General features: G+C 35.9%; 1 protein-coding gene across 3 annotated transcripts; it reads left to right on the top strand.

The window, feature by feature from the left end:
• The first annotated feature begins 544 nt into the window (after nucleotides 1–544).
• Nucleotides 545–22764, top strand: LOC142984729 (SID1 transmembrane family member 1-like). Of its 3 annotated transcripts, none has more exons than XM_076132484.1 (19): nucleotides 545–801; nucleotides 6517–6586; nucleotides 6885–6981; nucleotides 7679–7801; nucleotides 9835–10238; nucleotides 10787–10870; nucleotides 11502–11674; nucleotides 12072–12211; nucleotides 12766–12933; nucleotides 13350–13458; nucleotides 14040–14151; nucleotides 14703–14885; nucleotides 15766–15886; nucleotides 16733–16855; nucleotides 17357–17473; nucleotides 19102–19234; nucleotides 20045–20170; nucleotides 20699–20777; nucleotides 21163–22764. In XM_076132484.1, exons 1-19 carry the CDS (start codon nucleotides 692–694, stop codon nucleotides 21337–21339), a joined length of 2649 nt encoding a protein of 882 aa, XP_075988599.1. In that variant the 5' UTR covers nucleotides 545–691; the 3' UTR covers nucleotides 21340–22764. The 3 variants fall into 3 exon arrangements, with proteins under 3 accessions (XP_075988599.1, XP_075988598.1, XP_075988600.1); XM_076132483.1 differs by having other exon boundaries at nucleotides 13347–13458; XM_076132485.1 differs by lacking the exon at nucleotides 545–801 and adding an exon at nucleotides 6114–6249 and having other exon boundaries at nucleotides 13347–13458.
• Nucleotides 22765–22869: the final 105 nt, after the last annotated feature.

The following is a 22869-nucleotide window of genomic DNA, read 5'->3' as shown; positions in this document are numbered from 1 at the left end:
CGACTGGTATAACAGCCAACCAAGTGTCCACTGCACTGGGTCTACATTCTGTTTACTTTCTAATACAGCAAATTATGTTCAAGTTGTTTGGTGACGTCTATAAATTATTAAACTTGTGGCCTGGATCGAGGTCTTTGATGACAAACAAAGCTAAGCATTGTTTTAATCAGTAGACTACACTACCACAGGCAAGTTGAGGCAAGACAGACAAGTTGACGCCAAAGCATCTGAGCCAGTGTCTTTGTAGGTATTATTGGCACAAATGGGCTTCGACGGTTGTTTGATATTTACATGATCGCTCTTATTTTCTTGGTTTGTTTTTATAATGTAGTAAGGTAGGAAAGATTAGTATTTTTGATGTTTGTTTAATACTATTGTTTTCATTAATTTTCAACCTAAATCACTAAAAATAGTCACAATTGTTATTTGATTAAAGTCTATAATTAAATAACACTGTATGTATTTATTTAAATTTTATTTTAGTCGACTTTGAACTATGACTAAAATAGATGCTCATTACTATAACATTTTGACACATCAAATATTGACACTTCGATTTTGATGTAAATCTCAGTCAGTATTTTCCCGAAATACAAAACATCGTAGGATAAATTATTGTGATTATTTAACACTATCTACCTAAATGAGAAATTATATTAATTTATCTAATGAATGTGTGTAAATAATAAAAATGGCATTATTATATTGGATGAAAGTTGTGTTAATATTTGGTTTTCCGTATTTGTGCTTTCAAGAAACGATACATAACAAAGAACAAATTATATTTTACTACAATAATACGTGAGTATTCTATTTTCTCCTATAGATATTTACAAATTATCATTTGACATTTAATTGGCTTATTTTTTTTTTTAAACGTGGGTACAAACAAATTCGTGATTGTTCCAATTAATTTAGTCTACTGCATTTCAATAATTATGTCACTAACTTGACTAGTGTTTTTTTTTTAATTATCGTCTTGATGCTATTGTCAACATTTTTATACCTACTCTATTTTTTATAGTCATGTTTTCGCAAATGAATTATGAGTCTAGTTGATTGCAAAGATTAGATTAGTTACGCGCTCGATACGTATTTTCAAAGTGATTTTGAATGCTATGTCGAAACATAAACTAAAGTTTCTTGATAGTGGATGAATCAGCTCATTTGAACTAGAAAATATTTATAAAAAAAAACAATCAGCTTGGTATAATCTGTAAAAAAAACATGATGAAAATATAAGTTTATCTTTCTAAACCTACATAAATAAATGTTTAGAGATAAAGATCTTAACAAATAAATACAAAAACCTTTAGAGCTAAAGAAAAATGCTAATTAGTGTTTATTTCCACTGTTATGCTTTAATGACTGGCTGAGTAGTAGATTACCTTTGCATTATTTTCCAAAAACTATGAAAAGTAAGCAGGTATAACGACTTGATATAACTTGATAAATATTTATTATTTAATGCTTGAATTAGTACTTAGTTTTAATTACTCGGTATTTATTTGTCTTTACAGCCTTATTATCTAAAGAATAAACATAATTTATGTCTGTTTCGCAAGATCTTTGTGACCATAAACATGGTTTTTATCTTGTAAAGTAGTCAAAGACTATAGAATATCAACAACAAAATAAATCTTTTTAAAATAGTTTTAATTTATTCACATAAATGCATTTTACCATTCAAAGTCTGTAGTTTAAAATGTACCTAGTGAGTCTATGACATATTTTAATAAAACATGATTTATAACAGCATTTCTAGGGATTCCCCAAACTGACTGAGTCATACAAATACTATAAATCGTCAATTCAACTATTCAACAAGCCACACAGTCATTTGATTCTAATCTAAGCAGAGCTTGTACTATGGTAACCAGATAACTGATAAACATACTGATATACTTCTAAATACATACTCATATAGATACATTAACCACCAGGCTCAGAACAAATACTCGTGCTCATCACACAGATATTTGTCCTGGGTGTAATATATTTTTTTAAATTGTTAAAAACTTTTGGTATTTCCCATACTGAGTCATTAAAATACTATAATACGTAACAATTGAGATTCTATCTCAATCATAGAATAATAATACCATACTATCCATACTAATATCCATACTTCCATACTAATATTATAAATGCGAAAGTAACTCTGTCTGTCTGTCTGTCTGCTACTCAATCACGCCTTAACTACTGAACCAATTTGCATGATTAAATATGGTATGAAGATATTTTGATACCCGTGAAAGGACATAGGCTACTTTTTACCCCGGGAAAATGACCAATGGGAAAATTCAGGTGGCGGACACAGTCGTGGGTAAAAGCTAGTATACCATACATGCAAAGTTAGTTAGCTAGTTTGAAGTTAGTCATAGCCTGATTTCATAGTTATTATTTTATCGATTAACTACTATTAATTACTATTACAAAAACTAGGTTTTGAAGTTAAGGTAAGATTAAAATAGTAGTGAGTTAGTTAGTTAGATAGATTATAATACATATTAATTACTATTACAAAAACTAGGTTTTGAAGTTAAGGTTAGATTAAAATAGTAGTTAGTTAGTTAGATTATAATACATAGTTAACAAAATATGAGTAAAATGCCATTGTACTTACAAAGTATTATCAATTTCCTTGTTTACACAGTACAATAATAATAAACCCATTTATTTTAGTGGTAGAGTAAATAGTTTGATAACAGTTCATTGTGTGCTGATATAAATTAAACACTTCTCTTTGTTGGAATAATAATGTTAGGGGATTTCCTAGGCAACATTTTTAGCTATGTATTTTACTATACTCCAAGCAATGCTTGCCGAGGTTGTTCTGTGGATTGGTGACCATCTCATACATATCGAGTTCCTCCGTGTTTCGGAAGGCACGTTAAATAATTGTGGGTCATGGCTGTCAATTGCCAAGATCTTTGACAGTCATTAACAGTAGTCAGAAGCTTGAAAGTCTGACAACCAGTCTTACCGAGGGGTATTGTGTTATAACCAAAGTAACTGGGTAATGGAGGTCAGATAGGCAGTCGCTTCATGTTAAACACTGGTACTCAACTGCATTGGGTGAGATTGTAAGCCGACTCCAACATAGTTTGGAATAAAGGCTAAGCCACAATGAAAACTCAAATTCTGAATTCTACTGGTTTTCTGAGTAACATGCTGTAAATAGGTTTTATTTTCAAACTATCTGCCTAACCCTGAAATTGATAACACTGTTATATACACACTTGAACTACTTATTTAGTTTCTTTTAGATCAGTATTTAATGTTTCCGAGAAACCTTGGTAAAGATATATTTATTATCTGTAAACAATACATAGTCAATGTACTTTACAATGGAAGTAAATATTTATGTGTTCATAAATAATGTTAATACATGCTTTTAGTTGGGGATTTGTCTGTTTTCTTTTTGAATCAAAATTATTTTTGGAATATAATGGGATTTCATAGTTAATTCTACAATTTGATTTAGTTAGGTACCATATATTTCGAACTGTAATTGACCAGTTGCTAAAATGTCTTGAAAACAATAATTTCTTAATCAGACAATTTTATTCTGATGCAATGTGCTAAGAAACAAAAAGCATTCAGTAATTGAGAATATTCAAATTTCAATAAAATAAAATAAAAAATAGAAAAAAATTACCTCAAAGCATTCCACGGGTAGTATATAATATGTATACAGGGTGTAAACGACGGTTAACCGAAAACTTCAGTGTTAATTTTGTGACACTAAATGCGCGAAATTTACTTCAACCATTTTTCTCGGAAATGATTGGTTCCCGAGTTAGTCATTTTTTAGCATTCAATGTATAGTGAACAACGCGATATATCTCCGCGCATGCCTACGAGATTTCTGGCGGCGGCGGCGCGCTGAGCGACGACATGTCGCGACGCGTCGTAGGTATCAAAATCAAAATCAAATCATTTATTCATTTAGGTCAAATGTTGACACTTACGATAGTCGTTACAATTACTGAATCTACCACTAGCTCGGAAAGGGGGTAGAGCCTTATGAGAAGAGCTAGCGAGAAACTCACGGCCACTCTTTTCAATCGCCAAAAGTTTTACAATGTGGTTGATACAATAATTGATCATGCGAGGAGCTGCCAACAATCAGCGGTACGTACGCGTACCACCACGTCTATGCGCTCACTAGTATGTATTATTAGATAACAATCTCATGTCTCGTTTATGGTAGGTATCGTAAGTACGCTCGTATGTTACAATAGCTCATAGTAAAATTGTAAGTAGGTAGATACCTACTTGGCTTACGTGAAATCAAACAATAATAGCAAAATGTAACCAATAATAAGAAAGTGCTAAAACGAATTGTTATCAATGTCTATCAACACGCAATTACCTGGTGTATGGCGAGAGTTTGAGTAGGTACCTTTGGATCCGGACGTACAGGTGCAGAGCACGCCGTGCACTTCCACGTGCTTCACCATACATAGCACATCAACATTTCTTCCTATTTACGAACACAACTGCACTTCGAAAACAATAACAACAAAAATAATAACAATAAAAACACTAACAACTCAAAACCGAAACAATAACAAGTAATAATAAACAACAGTTCACACACGACACGACGAATAGGACATAACGAACGACACCGGTGAAGAGCTTCCGTCTTCCGCGAGGGAATTGCTCGAACTATCAAAGAGAGCCGCCGGCGCGGGCGCCTCTCCGCTCACTCGCGCCGCCCCTCGCCCGCGCCACCCGCTCCCTCCGCGCCGTCCGCGCGCGCGCCGCCGATTTGGTGACGAGCGACGAGTTAGGATCCCAGCGAGAGATTAGATTGAATAAAATATTGATGTGGCATTAGGTACTATTTTTACTTGTCACAGTTGTTACTCGTTGCATTGTAGTTTTATTCAAATACCGAATAACATTACAAACATTATTGATGTAAGTTTAAAATACCTACTTTGATATTTAATAACATAAAATCAGATTAAAGTAAATAAAATAAACACGAAACGTTTATTTAATTAAACCATAAAAAATGTAGGTACATAACAAAGATAACAATCAATATCCATTAATATTCTTATCAGAGAAACTAACTTATCATAATTCATTATCCCCGGAGAATTACTTAGCATTCATTTTGTCGCATCCCATCTATGTAACATCCACGCGCGGTCGCGGCGTCACGCGTCACTACGGCCATCTACTTTTCGAGTCGCACCGCGCTTGTATGAAGTATGAATAAGCGTGTAAATATCGAATAGAATAATAAGTTTGCAAGAACAAATAGAACAAAGCGACAATACTTGTTAAATTGTTTATTAGAGATTTTTATAGCGCTAAAGAATATCAATAGGATTTTTTGTCGTTCTGTATGTATTTGTACGTGTAATAATAATAAGATATCACACATTTTAAATCTTATTAATGTACCTTTTATCGGAGAGCGGGATAATTATGTCATTTTCATTTTTAACATAGAAGAACAAATACTAAGTAACGCTGCATACTAGTGAGAGTGAGGCTGACAGCTGCGTGCGTAATCGTGTCTGTGTGGCGCACGTAGGTACGTCGACCGTCGCGGCCGGCCGCCGCCGGCGCGGTGTCGTTGGCCGCGGACAGCTGATAGGTAGCGAATTTATTCGTTGTTTTAATCCATTGCTGTTTTTTGTGAAAAACAGTAATATGACGGATTTTTTCTCATATCCATGTTGCACTGTGTAGTATTAACGAAATAATACCGAAAAAAAATAAAAAAAACGCATAAAAAATCGGAAAAATCATGAAAAAAGCGATGAAAATTTTCAACGCCATAAGCACCAGAATCATGTCTAGAATCATTTTTTTGTCGTTTTCGGTAGCCTGTCTGTTACACCCTGTATATGCTTAACTACTTGTATTCATCATTTTATAATTTTTGGTCAACAAACAGACAGTTATAATTCATAATATTATATAGTAGGTATATAGATAATGATGTGTACTATACCTATTGTACTCATAATCTTTATATATAGGAACAGCTGTTAACAGCACATTGATCTTATGTACACAGTTGTTTAAAACAATAACGTCTTTACTTTACATTGATTGGAACACATACACAATAATCATCGGCCTAGCCTTCATTCCAAACTATATTGGAGTCAGCTTCCAGTCTCACCTGATGCAGCTGAATACCAGTATTTTACATGGAGCGACTGCCTATCTGACCTCCACAACACAGTTACCTGAGTTATAACACGATACCCTTCGGTAAGACTGGATCAGACTTTCAAGCTTCTGTCTACTGTTAACGACCGACAAAGATCTTTGAAAATTACAGCTGGGACCCACAATTTACCGTGCCTTCCGAAACACGGAGGAACTCGATATGTATTAGATGGTCACCCATCCACAGAACAACCTCGGCAAGCGTAGCTTAACGTCAGAGATCGATCCGCGTGGCTGTTGTTAACTAAGCCACGAGCTCTTCATTATATTAGTACCTATTAGTACCTTTATTTTGTATGTTTGTTGCAGATATAAATACAATGTGCCGTACACGGTCGCTGTTAACAAAAGCACGGAATATATCCTCGAGTTCGCCGGGGTAAGAGTCCATTACAGTCAACTTGGGTAACTTTGAATCATTTGGGTAACATTGACAGTGGGAATATGAACTAGTTTCCATTATTTTTTCATATGAAACCAACACAGTTGATAAAAGTTTATTTTAGTTTGCAAAACTTTATAATTGACATTACTTTATTATAGACAACTAGCTGAACGTGACCTGTTTTGCCACATAAATAAAATAAAAAAAACACTTTTTTCGAGGGGGAATTTCTAGAAATCCTATCTAGTGCCTACAGTTAGTTTCATGTAATTTCAGCTGAATATTGTTTCAGGATCTAGAGGCGTACGACACGCCGGCCAGGGTGACGGTCGCCAGTGACTTTGCGAACAGAACATACCCCTTGTTCATCACTGCGAGGCAGCAGAAAGGTACAATTCATTCAAACTCTTAATTGTCTCAATTTATTTAAAGTATAAGTTTTAACGTGCTGCTCAAATCGTGAAGTGTTTAAAACCAAAACAATTTACTAATGACTTTTTAAAGTTATTTACGTGCGAACTATTTAACAGATTTTTAGTAGATATTCTTCAATTGACAAAATCATTCATGAGGATCGTCCTAGTCTTAAGTTTTGTGCATTTGTGTGTACTCTCATTAGAGTTTTGTGTATTTTCCTAGATTGATTTAATTTATGTTATGACCAAAGTGTGTTCGGTAGTCTTAGAAGCGGCTCCTTACATCATCATTGATTTATACCTAACAAAATATAGTTGAAAACCATTTGGCGATTAAAAAGAGTTTCCAGGAGTTTGTTGGCAGCTCTTCTCATTGGCCCTACTTTCCGAACTGGCGGTAAATTCACTCTCTGTATCATTGACTATCATAAGTGTGTGCATTAGACCTAAATGAATAAATGATTGGATTTGAAGGGCTCCGTACTATTATTTATAAAAAACAGCTAAAAACACGTTTGTTGCCCGTTATAGTATTTATTTTATTCAGTTCATGAGATACAGCCTGGTGACAGACAGACAACGAAGTCTCAGTAATAGGGTCCCGTTCTAACCCTTTGGTAAGAATAGGTCCATCTTTTTGCAACTTTCATCAATGATACCTTCGTTACAGGGGTGTTCTCATGGCAGCTGCCCATGCTAGTGCAGACCCCGGTCAGCATGGAGCAGTTCACCAACATATCTAGGACCCTGTGTCCTCACAACAACCTGTTTTCTGAGGAAGAGGATACTTGCGGTGAGACGACCATTTTTATATTCTTCTTATCGTATGGTTAGTGGTCAACCTAGTGTCAAAGTTGTTCAAGCTGAAAGGCCTCTGACGTGGTTTCACGACTGTTATCTTAGTAGACAACAACCGGGACCGACTTGATACTTTTTTTTACTATTTAATTTTAAAATAAATCTGGTAGAATATTATGTGTGAATAATATACATTTGCTATTGGGAAATTCAGGATTTTGGCTGTAGGAGGGATTATTGAATAATGATATATGAGATTTAAGAAAGAGGAGGGTGGGTTGTTTTTGAGCAATAGAGATATGAGAAGATGTAATGACATTGTGGGGTTATGTAGTTAGGGGGGGTCGCAGGTTTTAGGTTTTGGGGTTATATGAGCTTTTAGGGGGGTAATAAACTGATGTTACCAGGGAAGTGATGTTTTTTGTAAATTGTTGGAGGGAGTAATACTGCTCAGTATATTGTATAAAGGCATAGGCGTTTGAAGTTGTTTTTTTTTATTATTATGACAATGAAATCTGTCAATACTTTAGTTATAGTTAGATAAGTTATAAAAACTCAGTGTATTTAGCAATAAGGTGGGTTTTTCAATAATATATATAATTTATATAAGTTTTTATGTTTTTCTGTTCACGCATACTTAGTGAATGGGGAAAGGATTAAAGTCTACTGTGGCCCCCTTATACGTAAATATTATTAAATTGTACATTATTTATTTATATACACTTATGTACTGTGGGATTTTTATTATATCTAGAAATCTCTTGTAGATAATTTATATACATATAGTACAATACATTAGTAAAAGTGAGTTTGATAAAAGCGCCATCTATTTGTTGCGATTGGAACTACGACTCAGGCGTTTACTAAAATACGTAATATATTAATTTATTGTTATTGAAATATGTTAAGACTTTTTCGAGCTTTTCGAAAATTTAGTTAATATAAGTTAAATTTAATCGGAATCTTTCTTACAATTTTTTTCTTGCCAATAGTCAAGTTTTGCACAGTCCTTTTCTAGATTTTTGTTAAGATAATTATTTTATTTTGCCTATATTGTCAAAAAATGATTGGAAGAATTACAAAAAAAATGTTAAAATAATTCGTATAATGCATTTGAAACTAAACTATCCGTATAGTTTAATTAAAAAGTTTATGAAATTGAAGATTATAGATTTTTTTACTGTAAAGAAATTATCTATGAGAGTTTTCTAGTATTTTAACAATCATCTCGTATATTTATATTTTTATATGGCTTTTAAAAGGGTTAGTTTATAGTTAAAACAAATAGCGAGTTACAACTATTTGCTAAATCATATTGGTACTTTAGTATCAGAAATTAGGGTCTAGTATGGCTAGAATAAAATAAATATTTTTTTATTATAGTATATTTAATTTCTACTGTTTTTTTGACGTTTGACCACCTACGACGTTATAAAATGAAACAGATTCAATCTTTCTATATAAATGTTAAAATATAACACTGTATTTGAGCCATTGTAATTAAGGCTTGGTTAAATATTGTTTTATGACGCAAGTAGTGGACAAACGTGTTTAAAAATTGTGCATGCAACTGCAGACCGCAAACTTCAATAATAGATAAACACAGCAGTTGCAATTGTATCCTTTATAAACATTAGCAGCTAGTTTTTTCATCAAAAGTAACAGCCAAATTTTAAATGATAAAGTAAGAATGACAGTTAAATTTGTTTCTTCACGAATTGACTAATAGTAACGAAGAAACAAATTTCGCTATACTATATAAAGTCGATGGATTTGGCGTTTACTTTAGATATGTATGAAGAAGCTTTAATACTGCAACGTAATGCAGTCACGATTCAAACTCTTACCATTAAACACTCGCTGTCGTCTGCAGTCTACGTTCATATACAGTTTGCAGTCTGCTGTCGTATGTAGTCTGCAGTTGTATTCATTTTGCAGTCGTGTGCAGTTTGCAGTCGCCTGCATAATCAATTAAATCTTAAATATACTTTAAGCAAATATCTTTAAAATAAACATTTCTATTTCCAGACATATCATCACTGAACACACCAATAGTACATTTGACATCATCATCACCGGACTCAATAATGGTCACAATATTAGTCGAGACGGTCCAAGATTTTTACATTAAATTAAATTCGACCACAAATTTGACGACCACGCCCAGTCAACCTAAGTACTACTTTTATCCATTCGACCAGCCCAACAACCAAGGCTTTGAAAAAGATTTAGACTTGTCCTATCAACATGCGAAAAGGAAATATATGTGTAATACTGAACTGAATGAGATGGAACAGAAGAAGTTAGATAGGTATTTTGTGAGGAGTAATTTGATGCAAAGCTATGGATGGTTCTCGAGGCCGAAGAGTGTTATAGTGATGATTGAATCCAATGATGATATATGTGCTGTCGTTTCTATACAGAATTTCTCGGTAAGTTTTGAAAATTTAACTATTTTGTTACCATATGGTTTAAAACGGCAAGCTCAAAGTTGATTCTAGTTCCCCGCACGGCGCGTCTTTAAGCTGCCATGTTTTAATCTACATGTCTAAGGAGTTAAGGTTTATTTTAAATTGTTGCGTGTTCGTTGTATCTGTGAATTAATCGAGGCATAAATTCGGCTGTGTACCACATTTCATAAAAATCTAGACGGTAACTTTCGCCAGTTAACATCCGCATTAATTCAGACATACGCATCCACAACCGCATTTGCGGAAGTTTTGAATAAGAACTCAGCATCCGGGGATTTCGAAAACTCGGCATCCGCAACCTAGTTTTCGCGTCACAAATATACATCCAGAAAAGTATTTGTGATAGTATTTTTTTTCCTATAGTTAAAGTTTTAATATTTATTTTATAGTTCAGTTATATAAAGTTCAACACTGAGCTTTATTCGACTTGTAGTGTTTAACTTTGATAAAGAATATCTTCAAGACTTGATCTCAGAACTACAGAACTGATCTGCATTGTTTGTTTCCAGTGTCCAGTGTTTGATAACGAGAGAGATATATTGTATGATGGGTATTATCTAACGATGACTAGAAGAGGAGGGATCACACTCACTGTAAGTATTTTATAATATCTATACTAATATTATAAAGCTAAAGAGTTTGTTTGTTTGAACGCGCTAATCTCAGGAACTACCTGTCCGATTTGAAAAATTCTTAGAGTGTTAGATAGCTCATTTATCGAGGAAGGCTACATATCATCACGCTAAGACCAATAGGAGCAGAGTGCCAGTAAAAAATGTTACAAAAACGGGGAAAATTATGACTCATTCTCTTTTATGTGACGCAAGCGAAGTTGCGCGAGTCAGCTAGTTTATACATAAAACACTGATATAATAGACCTTTATTAATGCATTGCCGTATTACAAATAGTGCACTAGTGAAATGATTTTTAATAGTTGAAGATATTACCTATTTATTATAATATACTAAATGTTAGTTGTTCGCCGTCTGTTATGTGAGAACAAATTATATTATGGGACTTAAGGGGCCCACCCAGAACAGCCCTTCCCTTTTAAAGAATCATATTGACAAATTACTTAGTCGTTTGAATTTTTAAGACCTACCCCCAAGTATGTTACCCTCCTCGAGGAAAGTCGAGATCATGATTTCACACATGTTCCCTTAATAATCTTAAAAAAACTGTTACAATACTGCCATTTATTAATATATTTATTTCCATTCCAGCAAGACACATTCCCCCTAGGTTTCTACATAGTGTTCATCGTCAAAACATCAGACGAGGACTGCACAGACAAGACTTCTAACGCGACCCTCCCCAAGATGGCGCAGTACCTCGGCTGGGGGGAGCAGGAGGTCGTTCACCTCACCACCAACGACGGACGAGTTAAACAATTTAGGTGAGCGACATCTAGCGGACGATAACGACAACTTTTTTATACTGCTAGTGACATCTAGCGGGCGATAGTAGCAACTTTCTTGTACTACTAGTGACACCTAGGGGATGATAACGACATATGTCTAAAAGTAGTGGCGAGATCTAGTACATTGAAATTTACATTCTGATATAATATTGTCTAGGTTTTTGAAAATAAATCTTAATCCGTGTGATTATATAATGCTATTATATGAAGTCATCATATTTATCTATACGGTTACCGACCCGTTCCTGAAGTACAAATATTATTTGTATGACATTTTCACGTCAGCAATACAAAACTTTATGAGCGTGAGCTGTCAAAAGGCTAATAATATAAATAATAATGGACAGAGTATAGTATATATTTCTCGCTTCAGTTTCAGGATAATTCAGACGATATCCTACCAGGAGTATCTGATAGCGGCGGGCGTGGCGCTCGCGTTCTTCGGCTCCTTCTACATCGCCTTCATCATGGTCGTGTTCTGCAGGAAGAAGCCGCCGGTTGAGGCTGATGAGGGTATGGAAACAAATCATTTATTCATACTAATTATATACCTTTTACTCGAGGCCACCAGTGACTTAGTCCGCATGGAATACCTTCCCGTGTAAATCCCGATCCCTCGGGAACTCCTGGATAAAGTAGCCTATGTGTTATTCTGGGTCTTCAGCTACATATATAACAAATTTCATCGTAATTGGTTCAGTAGTATTTGCGTGAAAGGATTGTGATGAAACCTTGCCTAAAAATGTTTAAATCATTTCTTGACGGCTTAAGTCCCTAATCCACACTTGGCCAGCGTGGTGGACTCAAGGACTAACTTCAACCTTGTTCGGGAGGAGATCCTTGCCAAGCAGTGGGACAGTCATGGGTTAAAGAAAAAGAAGCTAAGTTCTTAACCCCTACTCGACCAGGATGGTAGACTCAAGGTCTAATTACTTCCCCGTTCGGCAGGAGATCCTTGCCCAGCAGTGGGACAATCACGGGTGAAAACTATTTTTGGACTTCTCTCCCGTTCGAAAAGGGATCCTTGCCCGGCAGTGGGACTTTATGGGTTTTTTTTTGTTTCTCAGAGAACCTGACCTCCCCCCCCATCCCCCACGACGCGGACACGGTGTGCGTGTCCAGCGTGTCCCGGGGCGGGGCGCGGCGACGTCCCGCGGCCGCCATGAACAGCAGCGGGGAGAGCACCTCCAGGCAGTGCCTGGTCGGCGACGGGGACAATGACACGCAGCGCTCTGGTATGTATGTTGTACATAATATACACCCCCCCTCCCCCCACACTCAATTCACCCGAGTAATAGCCAACCCTCCCCCAATCTACCAAAAGTACCTTTAGCGGATAGCTACATACAGCGACATCTAATGAAACGAGCGCACAACTCGCCGAGCGACTGACGTCACAAGTTCTGAATCGCGCTATCGAAGTTTGCACTGCGACTGACTATATATACAAGTTCCCGACTACAACAGTCGGGCAGCCTAGACCCACCAGGCATGATCACCTCGCCTGGTCGGAGGATCCTCCCTTTGTGTTGGGGGAACATGATCACCTCGTCCCTTCACATACCATCCAAAACAAAACTTTAAATTGATCTATCATCACTCACAAACATTTCATACAAACACAACTAACTACTCAATATATCCTCAGAAGGTAGTTCCTCATCAGACACGGAGTCAGACTTCTCGACCCTGGACGACATCAACACTGAGAAAGATTTGTACCGACTTGGAGGGAAGCTGTGTGTTGCTAACTTAGCTAGGTAAGTTACATCTATACTAATATTATAAAGCTGAAGAGTTTGTCTTTTTTTTGTTTGTTTAAACGCGCTAATCTCAGGAACTACGGGTCCGATTTGAAAAATAATTTCATGCAAATTGGTTCAGTAGTTTAGGCGTGATTGAGTAACAGATAGACAGACAGAGTTACTTTTAAATTCTCGCGTTGCATGTTTAATATATAATAGAATACGGGAATTAACGCGAACACGCATTTTACCTTAAAATTTAGACTTACTTAACTTAAGACTGAGCAGTCAGCCTGCGACCACGGCGAGTGCAACCTGCGCTGAAACGTGAGGCATTTTAAGGTAAAACGCGTGTATATTAGACAAACGAATATATTAGACAGAGTTACTTTCGCATTTATAATATAACCCTCTTATTCATAAACACACTATAAACCTATTTTAGTTAAAAGGCTACTAAAATATGTTTTCTCTTTTTCATTTCACTAAGGAGTGAAAGAAACAAATCTCTTTATAAGCCTTTCATAACTTCATATATTTTTATGAATAAGAGGGTTAGTATGGATGTATGTTAATAACACATGTTTTGTCTCCAGGTGTCGCCCGCGAGTGTTATCAGCTAGGTCTAAGATGTATCTATGGAATGTACTCACCGTGGCTGTGTTCTACACCCTGCCCGTTATACAGCTAGTCGTCACTTATCAGAGGGTGAGTTAACTGACAGATAGTATTAATACTGTTGTTACCTACCAGTTAAATCGGCTACTCTTTATGAAATGTCAAAAATATGTAGCGGCCCGCTACATACAGCGACATCTACTGGGACCAGCACGCAACCAACCACCACGCGCAGTGTGACTGACGTCACAAGTCCTAGATCGCGCTATCGAACTTTGCACTGCAACTGACTATATATATAAGTTCCCGACTAGAACAGTCCTTCTGTTCTAGTCACAGTTCTTGTCATTACACATGTGTCCTTCACGCCACCTTAGCGGTGTGCAGCGGGATAACTGCCAAAGCATGCATCATTGCATGAATTGATCCACATGCCGATGAGCTGGACACAGCCCATCGACAACCCTCGAGGACCAGTCTTGCCCTGGGGGTATCGTGTTATAATGCAGGTATCTGAGTTGTGGAGGTCAGATAGACAGTCGCTCCATGTAAAATTGAGTAGCTACATCTTGTAAGACTGGAAGCTGACTCCAACATTAGCAAAAAAGGCTAAATTAATGATCAATTTTCCTTATTTCCAGCTACTAAATCAATCAGGTAACCAAGACCTGTGCTACTTCAACTTCCTATGCGCTCACCCGCTGCTGGTGGTGTCGGACTTCAATCACGTGTACTCGAACCTGGGCTACGTGCTGCTGGGGCTGCTGTTCCTCGCGCAGGTCTGGAGGAGGCATACTAGACATCATGCGAAGAGCTATACGCAGGTATGTGTAAATTTATTACATTTTATCAGTTTGGCCGAGTGGTTTGTTACTTAGGACAGAATTTTCATACATTTATTTATTATTTAAAACAAATAGAAAACTAATTAATACAAATCTTTTATCGTTTATTTTATCCCCTTTGAGGTAGAATTGATGAAAATCCTTTCTTAGCGGATGCCTACGTCATAACTTCTACCTGGGGGGCTATCACGTATCTCAGTTTTAGTATAGTATAGTTTCAGCATAGTGGCTTTCAAACATTTGAAAGCCACTATGCTGTACATTGTTTTCTATCTTAGAATATAGTGATTAACACGTTACGTCAAAGCAGCAATGTACTGAATAGTGACCATAAATTTGACGTACACTAGCTGTCAACTGAGATACGTGATAAGCCCGCTGGTCTAAAACCTTATACACAAAACAACGAAACGATTTTCGCCTCAGAAATAAGGTTTACAGAAAGCAGAACAGAACGAAATGCAACTGATAGTATAAACAAGTTTTTGTAAAACCTTTGATATCTCAAAAGTACGTATTTACTGTGTTGTTCCTTTTCACATAAATACGACGCAAAATATTTTTTTTTGTTATTTGAGGCACTCATATCTAGTTGTGCTCACCGGTCGGTAAACGATCTGTGGGTTAAACAACCGTTGGCGCAGTCATTTTATAGATTGGTGACCGCATAGTAGTATTTGAATTAAGCGTCTCCGTGCTTCGTACACGTAAAACGTCGGTCCTGGTTGTTGTCAACTAAGATAACAGTCGTTAAGCCACGTTAAAGGCCTTTCGGGCTTGAACAACTTTGACACTAGGTTGACCACTAACCATACGATAGACAGACATTTTTTAAGTATAGATTATATGATTGTTTCAGAAAGAGCTAGGTATACCTCAACATTTTGGTCTGCTCTACGCTATGGGTATAGCTCTAGTGAGTGAGGGTCTCCTCTCCGCTGCCTACCACGTTTGCCCTAATAGCATGAACTTTCAATTTGGTGAGTACGAATATATATAATTATAGCCCTAACCATACGACAAACAAACAAACAGTTATTATTAAAAGTAACTAAGGTCAATCTGGGTAACTTTGAATCATTTGGGTAACATTGACAGTGGGAATATGAACTAGTTTCGATTATTTTTTCATATGAAACCAACACGATTGATAAAGGTTTATTTTAGTTTTGCAAACTTTTATCAATTGTGTTGGGTAAACGTAATTTTCCCGGGGTAAAAAGTAGCCTATGTCCTTTCTCGGGTATCAAAATATCTCCATACCAAATTTCATGATTCAAGTTGGTTCAGTAGTTTAGGCGTGATTGAGTAACAGACAGACAGAATTACTTTCTCATTTATAATATTAGTATGGATATCCTACTAATATTATAAATGCGAAAGTTTGTGAGTATGTACGGATGTTTGTTACTCTTTCACGCAACTACTACTGAACCGATTACGATGAAATTTGGTATATAGGTAGCTGAAGACCCAGAATAACATATAGGCTACTTTTTATCCCAGAATTCCAGAGGGATCGGGATTTATACGGGAAGGGTTTCCACGCGGACGATGACGCGGGCCGCTTCTTACATTCTAATACAAATCAGAAAAGACCAATGGTACTTTGTCCGGTCTGGGAATCGAACCGGGGACCTCGCGATTAGATGTAAACTACACTACCGCGCTACAGAGGCAGTAAAATTGGTATATAGATAGCTGAAGACCCAGAATAACACATAGCCTACTTTTTACTTGGGGAAAATGACGCAGTCCTAAAATTTAGGTGGCGGACAAAGTCGCGGGTAAAAGCTAGTATTATAATAAATATTATATATTTCCAGACACATCGTTTATGTACGTGACCTCAGTACTATGTATGGTGAAGATCTATCAGTCGCGACACCCGGACATCAACGCGCGAGCACACGCCACCTTCGGAGTACTCGCGCTCATCATATTTATAGGTACGTACTCTCAGACTGAGATGAGACCCTAGACTTTAGCTCGATTTGAGAGTAGTCTCATGTCACTGTTACTCTCGCTTTGAGAGAAAACCGGGAAAAAAGTGAGTACTCTTATAGTGAGAGAAGACTGTAGACTTAACGTTCATACTTAAGTACAACAATAGCAGAATAATCTCGTGGCGAGAGCAAACAATTCTCTCAAATTGAGATGAAACTTATTTCAAAATAATCTCACGTTGAGAGTAGACCCAAGCTGTCGATGCTCTCATTCTGAGACTAATGTCACAAATACTCTCATATTGAGATGAAGGCAATACTTTCATGATGAGATAAGACCTATGTCACTTATGCTCTCATATTGTTGCTAAATCAGAGAAAATGAGATGAAATTATTTTGATTCTAAACTTGTCACTGTCTGAAAATTTACTCTCATTTTGAGATAAGATCCTTGTCATAATGCTCTCAAGTCGAGTTTATTAATAATTATTTATTTGTCTTAGGTCTGGTGGGTGTGTTGAACGCAAACTTTTATTTCTGGATAGCGTTCACTGTACTGCATCTAGTCACTTGCCTTATTATGACATTCCAAATATATTATTTGGGGAGATTTAAATTGGGTAAGTGTTTTTTTATTATTATGCACTAATTAGCTAAAATAAATAATAATAAATTTAACCCATTACTGTCCCACTGCTGGGCAAGGGTCTCTTCCCGTAATGAGGGAAGGGTTAGGCCTTGAGTCCACCACGCTGGCCAAGGGCGGCTTGGGGACTTTGCATGCCCTCAATAAATGTATTAAACAAATTTTAGACATGCAAGGTTTCCTCACGATGTTTTCCTTCACCGTTGGAGCATGTGATAATTATTTCTAATACACACATAACTTCGAAAAGTCATTGGTGTGTTGCCTCGGGTTCGAACCTGCGACCACTTGAGTGGGAGGTGTCAACTTATACCACTAGGCTACAAAACTATTTTCAAAAACATGCTGCATCTATCCATCCCTTCTCATTTGTGCTTCTTAATTTTATCTTAATTAATCCAGTAGTTGAATCGTGAAAGGGTATCCTTTTATCAGTATTTCTCCTTAACGTATTTAATTTTTATTGCGAAATTCGTTTGTGTGTATCGCACACATATATACCAAATATACAGTAAATGCATTCCTAAAAAAAACAACCTTTTTAATATAAAAAAGAGCTTTTGTACTCAGATTTATTTTATCTATACTAATATTATATAGCTGAAGAGTTTGTTTGTTTGATTGAACGCGCTAATCTCAGGAACTCCGATTAGAAAAATTATTTCAGTGTTAGATAGCCCATTTATCGAGGAAGGCTATACGCTATATCATCACGCTACGACCAATAGGAGCAGAGTACCAGTAAAAAAATGTTACAAAAACATTCTCTCTTATGTGACGCAAGCGAAGTTGCGCGGGTCAGCTAGTCCATTTTAAATCTCGGGAACTGTTGTAACGATTCAACTACATTCTCTTATTATTCGATTAATTTCATTTTTTTAATTCGCACCAACTGTTCCTGAGATGAGCGCGTTCTAACAAACAAACTATACAATTTTATAATATTATAGTACGGCCGCTGAGTAATTACCGATTTGACAGATTATTCTTTAAATTAATCGATATAACCTTGCACGAGCGTCACATTTGCGGAATGATTTAGAATACCTCTTTAATATAAAACTTTATGTCAAAATATCAGAATTAAGTAATTTTTCAATAAACACTGTTTCAAAACTTAAAATAGTTTGTAAATTATATGAAAACATTTATTTTTTGTTCTTTGGCGCGCTTGTATAAATTTACATTGTGCGGATTCGTGCGTCTTGTTTTCATAGTGATGTGCTTAATAGTATTCGGTCCGAATTCATTGGAATAGGTATAATTTTTATTTCAAGGAATATTGATGGAATATAGGAGTAAGGAATATGGATATTTATTTTATTTCATCAAGGATACTCCACCTAATGAAGAACTTGTGTCTTTAACTATTATTAGTTTTGATTTTATTTAATTACACTCTATACAAGAATAATTAAAAACAAACTGATCCAAAATGATATTAGGGTTACTGGTTCAGTCACTTCACTAGTATTGTCAATTTGTCATGTGTCAAATCGGTAATAATTCAGCGGCCCTACTATAGTAGATAATACTGATTATAATACTTACTACCTACCTTTATATTTATATAAATAGCTGACTGTATATTTGTGTTGATAGATGGCGGTATAATAGTGCGTGCGGCTCGCGAGCTACTGTCTCGCCCCCTGGCTGCGATCACACCCACTTACTGCGGACGATGTGTGTTGCTTGTCATCGCTAATTTAGCTAACTGGGCCATAGCTGCTTATGGGTAAGTAAATAATCTTCTTCTCATCGTATGGTTAGTGGTCAACCTAGTGTCAAAGTTGTTCAAGCCGTTTTGACGTGGCTTATCGACTGTTATCTTAATTGACAACAACCGGGACCGACTTTTTACGTGCCCTCCGAAGCACGGAGACGTCCAGTTCAAATACCACTATCATCCATCTATGGAATGACCGCGCTAAGGTTTGCTTAACCCGGTTTGGTTTCCTCACGATGTTTTTCTTCACCGTTACAACAATTGATAATTATTTCTAATACACACATAACTTCGGAAAGTCATTGGTGTGTTGCCTCGGGTTCGAACATGCGACCACTTGCGTGGGAGGTGTCACCTTATACCACTCGGCTATCACTGCTCATTTACTCGGCTATTACTGTTTAAAACATGTTAATTATTCTCTTATTATCGTGTAAATTGACCCATAACTGTCCAATTTATCAGCCTAATTTTTCTTCCAACTATGTTGGAGTTGCCTTCCAGTCTTACTGGACGCAGCTTAGTACCAGTATTTTACATGGAGCGACTGCCTATCTGACCTCCACAACCCAAGACTGGTTGTCAGACTTTCAAGCTTCTGACAACTGTTAACGACTGTCAAAGATCTTCGAAATTGACAGCCGGGACCCACAATTTAACGTGCCTTCTAAAACACGGAGGAACTCGATGTGTATGACATGGTCACCCATCCACAGGACAACCTCTGCTACCGTGACTTAACCTTAGAGATCCGCGCGGCTGTTGTTAACTAAGCCACGAGTAATATTACGTTATTTTAATTATTATTTTGTTTTACAGTGTAGCACAACACAGCCGCGACTTCGCCTCCCACCTGCTACTAGTGTTGATGTCCAATCTTTTCCTGTACACCCTGTTCTATATCGTCATGAAGTTGTTACACAGAGAGTCTATTAGGTGGTATAGGTATGTATATTAAGTTTTATAATTTTTTTGAAAAATAAGGGTATAATGTTTTTTTAAGTTGTTGGTTATACCCCAAAGATTTGTTTGGGGTATTTGACAAAAAGAGCTATATTGTATTTTTGTCGGGGTTTCGTCTTACCCCGAAATATGAATTGGGGGTTTTTTGAACACCCCAATGTTGGTTTTGGAGGTTTTAAGACATTACCAATGGATTCGTTCGTGGTGTAGGTACTCAACTCTTAGATTTAAGGTTTAAAGATAATTTGAATATTAATTCACGCATTCGGGGCTCAGACACCCCATTATTACTTGAGGTGTGAAGACACCTCAGAGTTGAATAAAAAGCTGCATGTTGTTTTGATAAATTAAAGTTTGGGGTTTTGCGGACACCCCAAAAATTTACAAGATATTTTAATTCAATTGAATTATTTTTTAACTAGTTTGCGTACGGGTTAGTTTGTTTGAGATTTAATAAGTCTTTCTTTATTTTTGACTATTTTTGTTATTAAAATGAATGTCTCTCCACAGTTGGGTGTTCATAGCGCTGACGTACGGTACATGGTTCGGTTCCAGCTACTTCTATTTAGACCAAAGCACTAATTGGGCAGTAAGTTCATAATTACTTTTAGAATATTTAATTATTATTGTTTACTATTAAAATATTTGATTATTTAATATATATAGAAATTTTTTTTTTCCAGAGATTATTGAATTAATAATAAATAGACTACAAATAATTGATGTGTAGATAAATATATATATTTGGTTTTCTATCACGATTCGTGGGTTTGATTTCTACACTGTACAAATATTATTATGTGTGACGAGTAGTGAATCTGGCCGTGCTTTAAATATATTGTTTGTATGTTTGTTAAAATCTTTAAAATATCTAGTTCTTAGTACTACCGTTTAGATTTATTAGCAACTAAATAAAATGCGAAAATTCTTTAAATTCTTAGTAGTAATATCAATGTAACTATTTTTCTTCACAGTTAACTCCGGCGCAGTCCCGTCAGAACAATCGCGTGTGTTCTCTCCTCCAATTGTACGATTCTCACGATATATGGCACTTCCTATCATCGACCGCCATGTTTTTCTCCTTCAATATGTACCTGACCATAGACGACAATCTCTCTAGAACGCCTAGGAACAATATTATGGTATTTTAAATAAAAAATATTTGGGGTGCTGTGTACACCCCGTTATCAAGTTTTGGGGTGCTGTGAACACCCCGCCGCAAATTCTTGGGGTGCTGTGGACACCCCATTGTAAACCACCACGTAGTAAATTTTTGGGGTTGCGTTACCACCCCAGTAGGATTTGGATTATGTTTCCTAGTTGTGATTTTTTTTGGGGTGTGTTAACACCCTATTGTAAAATGTTGGCTTTTGGTCGTGATTATTATGTTATTAATTTTTGTGATTGAACATCGAGTTGAATAAGGTCAGACACATTCTAATGTGGTCTTGCTAATGGAATCCAGTACCATGTTATAATATAGTAGGGTCTTATGCCAGGTTTCTGAGTACGTTTAGCGGTAGTTTATCTATTCAATAGCGTTTTATTATATGAGTTTAAACGCTATTGAATAGATAAACTACCGCTAAATGTACCTCAGAAACCGGGGGTTTGAAATTTGAAAGGATATGTATCGTTTTGTTAAAATTGTTAAAGTTTTTGCGTGTTGTGCAATTATAATATTATTTGATTATTATTAGAGCAGTCTTAGAATTGTTGCTCGATAATTTATGTAAAAAATATGTCTCCCTAACGTCTTGGGGTTACAAATACAACCCAAAGGTGTGAGAATGTAAGCAATATTTGAAAATTTGTTTAAAAAATATTATTATCTAAATTTGTAAAAAAAGAGGCTTTTTTAATATAAGTAGTATTGGTCGTCTCAAAATTTGATTTAAAAAATCTTATAAGCATTTGAGTTCGGTCACGAATTATATAATATTTATTAGTAAATTTGATTTTAAAGTATTTAGTTATAAAATAAATATCATAATCGAATTTAGTGCGTGTAAATTATAATTTGTATATGGAGTGTAAAATACTGAAAAAGCCTTTTTATGCATAAAATTAACCTTTTACTAAAACTAGAAAATTTATGTTTTTCACAATGCAATATAATTTAAAATACCGTATTTATAATAGAGAAACAGTCATTAAGTATTAAATAAATATCATTTAAAATATACTTAGTATTTTTTAAGAATTAAGTTAGAAAAATATCAAAATCTCTAAAATATTACACACCGTTTTAGTTGAGATTCGATTCTCAATAAAAGACATAGAAATATAAATAAATATATATACTTTTAATCACAAGGTTTCAGGTTCCAATCCTTAGCCAACTATTAAATATTGCACGCGAACAAAATCATAGCAAAATCTAGCATTATTATAAAGCCGGGAGTCACCCATAGCCAGTTACGCTCACCGGTCGGTAAACGATCTGTGGGTTAAGCAAACCTTGGCGCGGTCATTGCATAGATGGGTGACCGCATAGTGATATATGAACTGGGCGTCTCTGTGCTTCGGAGGGCACGTAAAAGTCGGTCCCGGTTGTTGTTGTAGGCGCCCTATCATATTCATAGCATTTAGTCTATCCTATTTATATATTTACTCTCAACAAATCAATAAATACAATTGTTACTACTTAATTCTATTTATTATTTATATTACGTATCTAA

Source organism: Anticarsia gemmatalis, chromosome 28 (assembly GCF_050436995.1).
Source record: "Anticarsia gemmatalis isolate Benzon Research Colony breed Stoneville strain chromosome 28, ilAntGemm2 primary, whole genome shotgun sequence".
Lineage (NCBI taxonomy): Eukaryota > Metazoa > Arthropoda > Insecta > Lepidoptera > Erebidae > Anticarsia > Anticarsia gemmatalis.
The sequence above is the reverse complement of the archived record's forward strand: the minus strand, read 5'-3'. Positions and strand labels throughout refer to the sequence as shown.

Coding starts and splice junctions, on each gene's coding strand:
- LOC142984729 (XM_076132483.1), top strand. CDS start 692: ATGGCATTATTATATTGGATGAAAGTTGTGTTAATATTTGGTTTTCCG. Junction 6,587..6,884: donor ATATCCTCGAGTTCGCCGGG/GTAAGAGTCCAT, acceptor ATATTGTTTCAG/GATCTAGAGGCGTACGACAC. Junction 12,212..12,765: donor GCCGGTTGAGGCTGATGAGG/GTATGGAAACAA, acceptor TTTGTTTCTCAG/AGAACCTGACCTCCCCCCCC.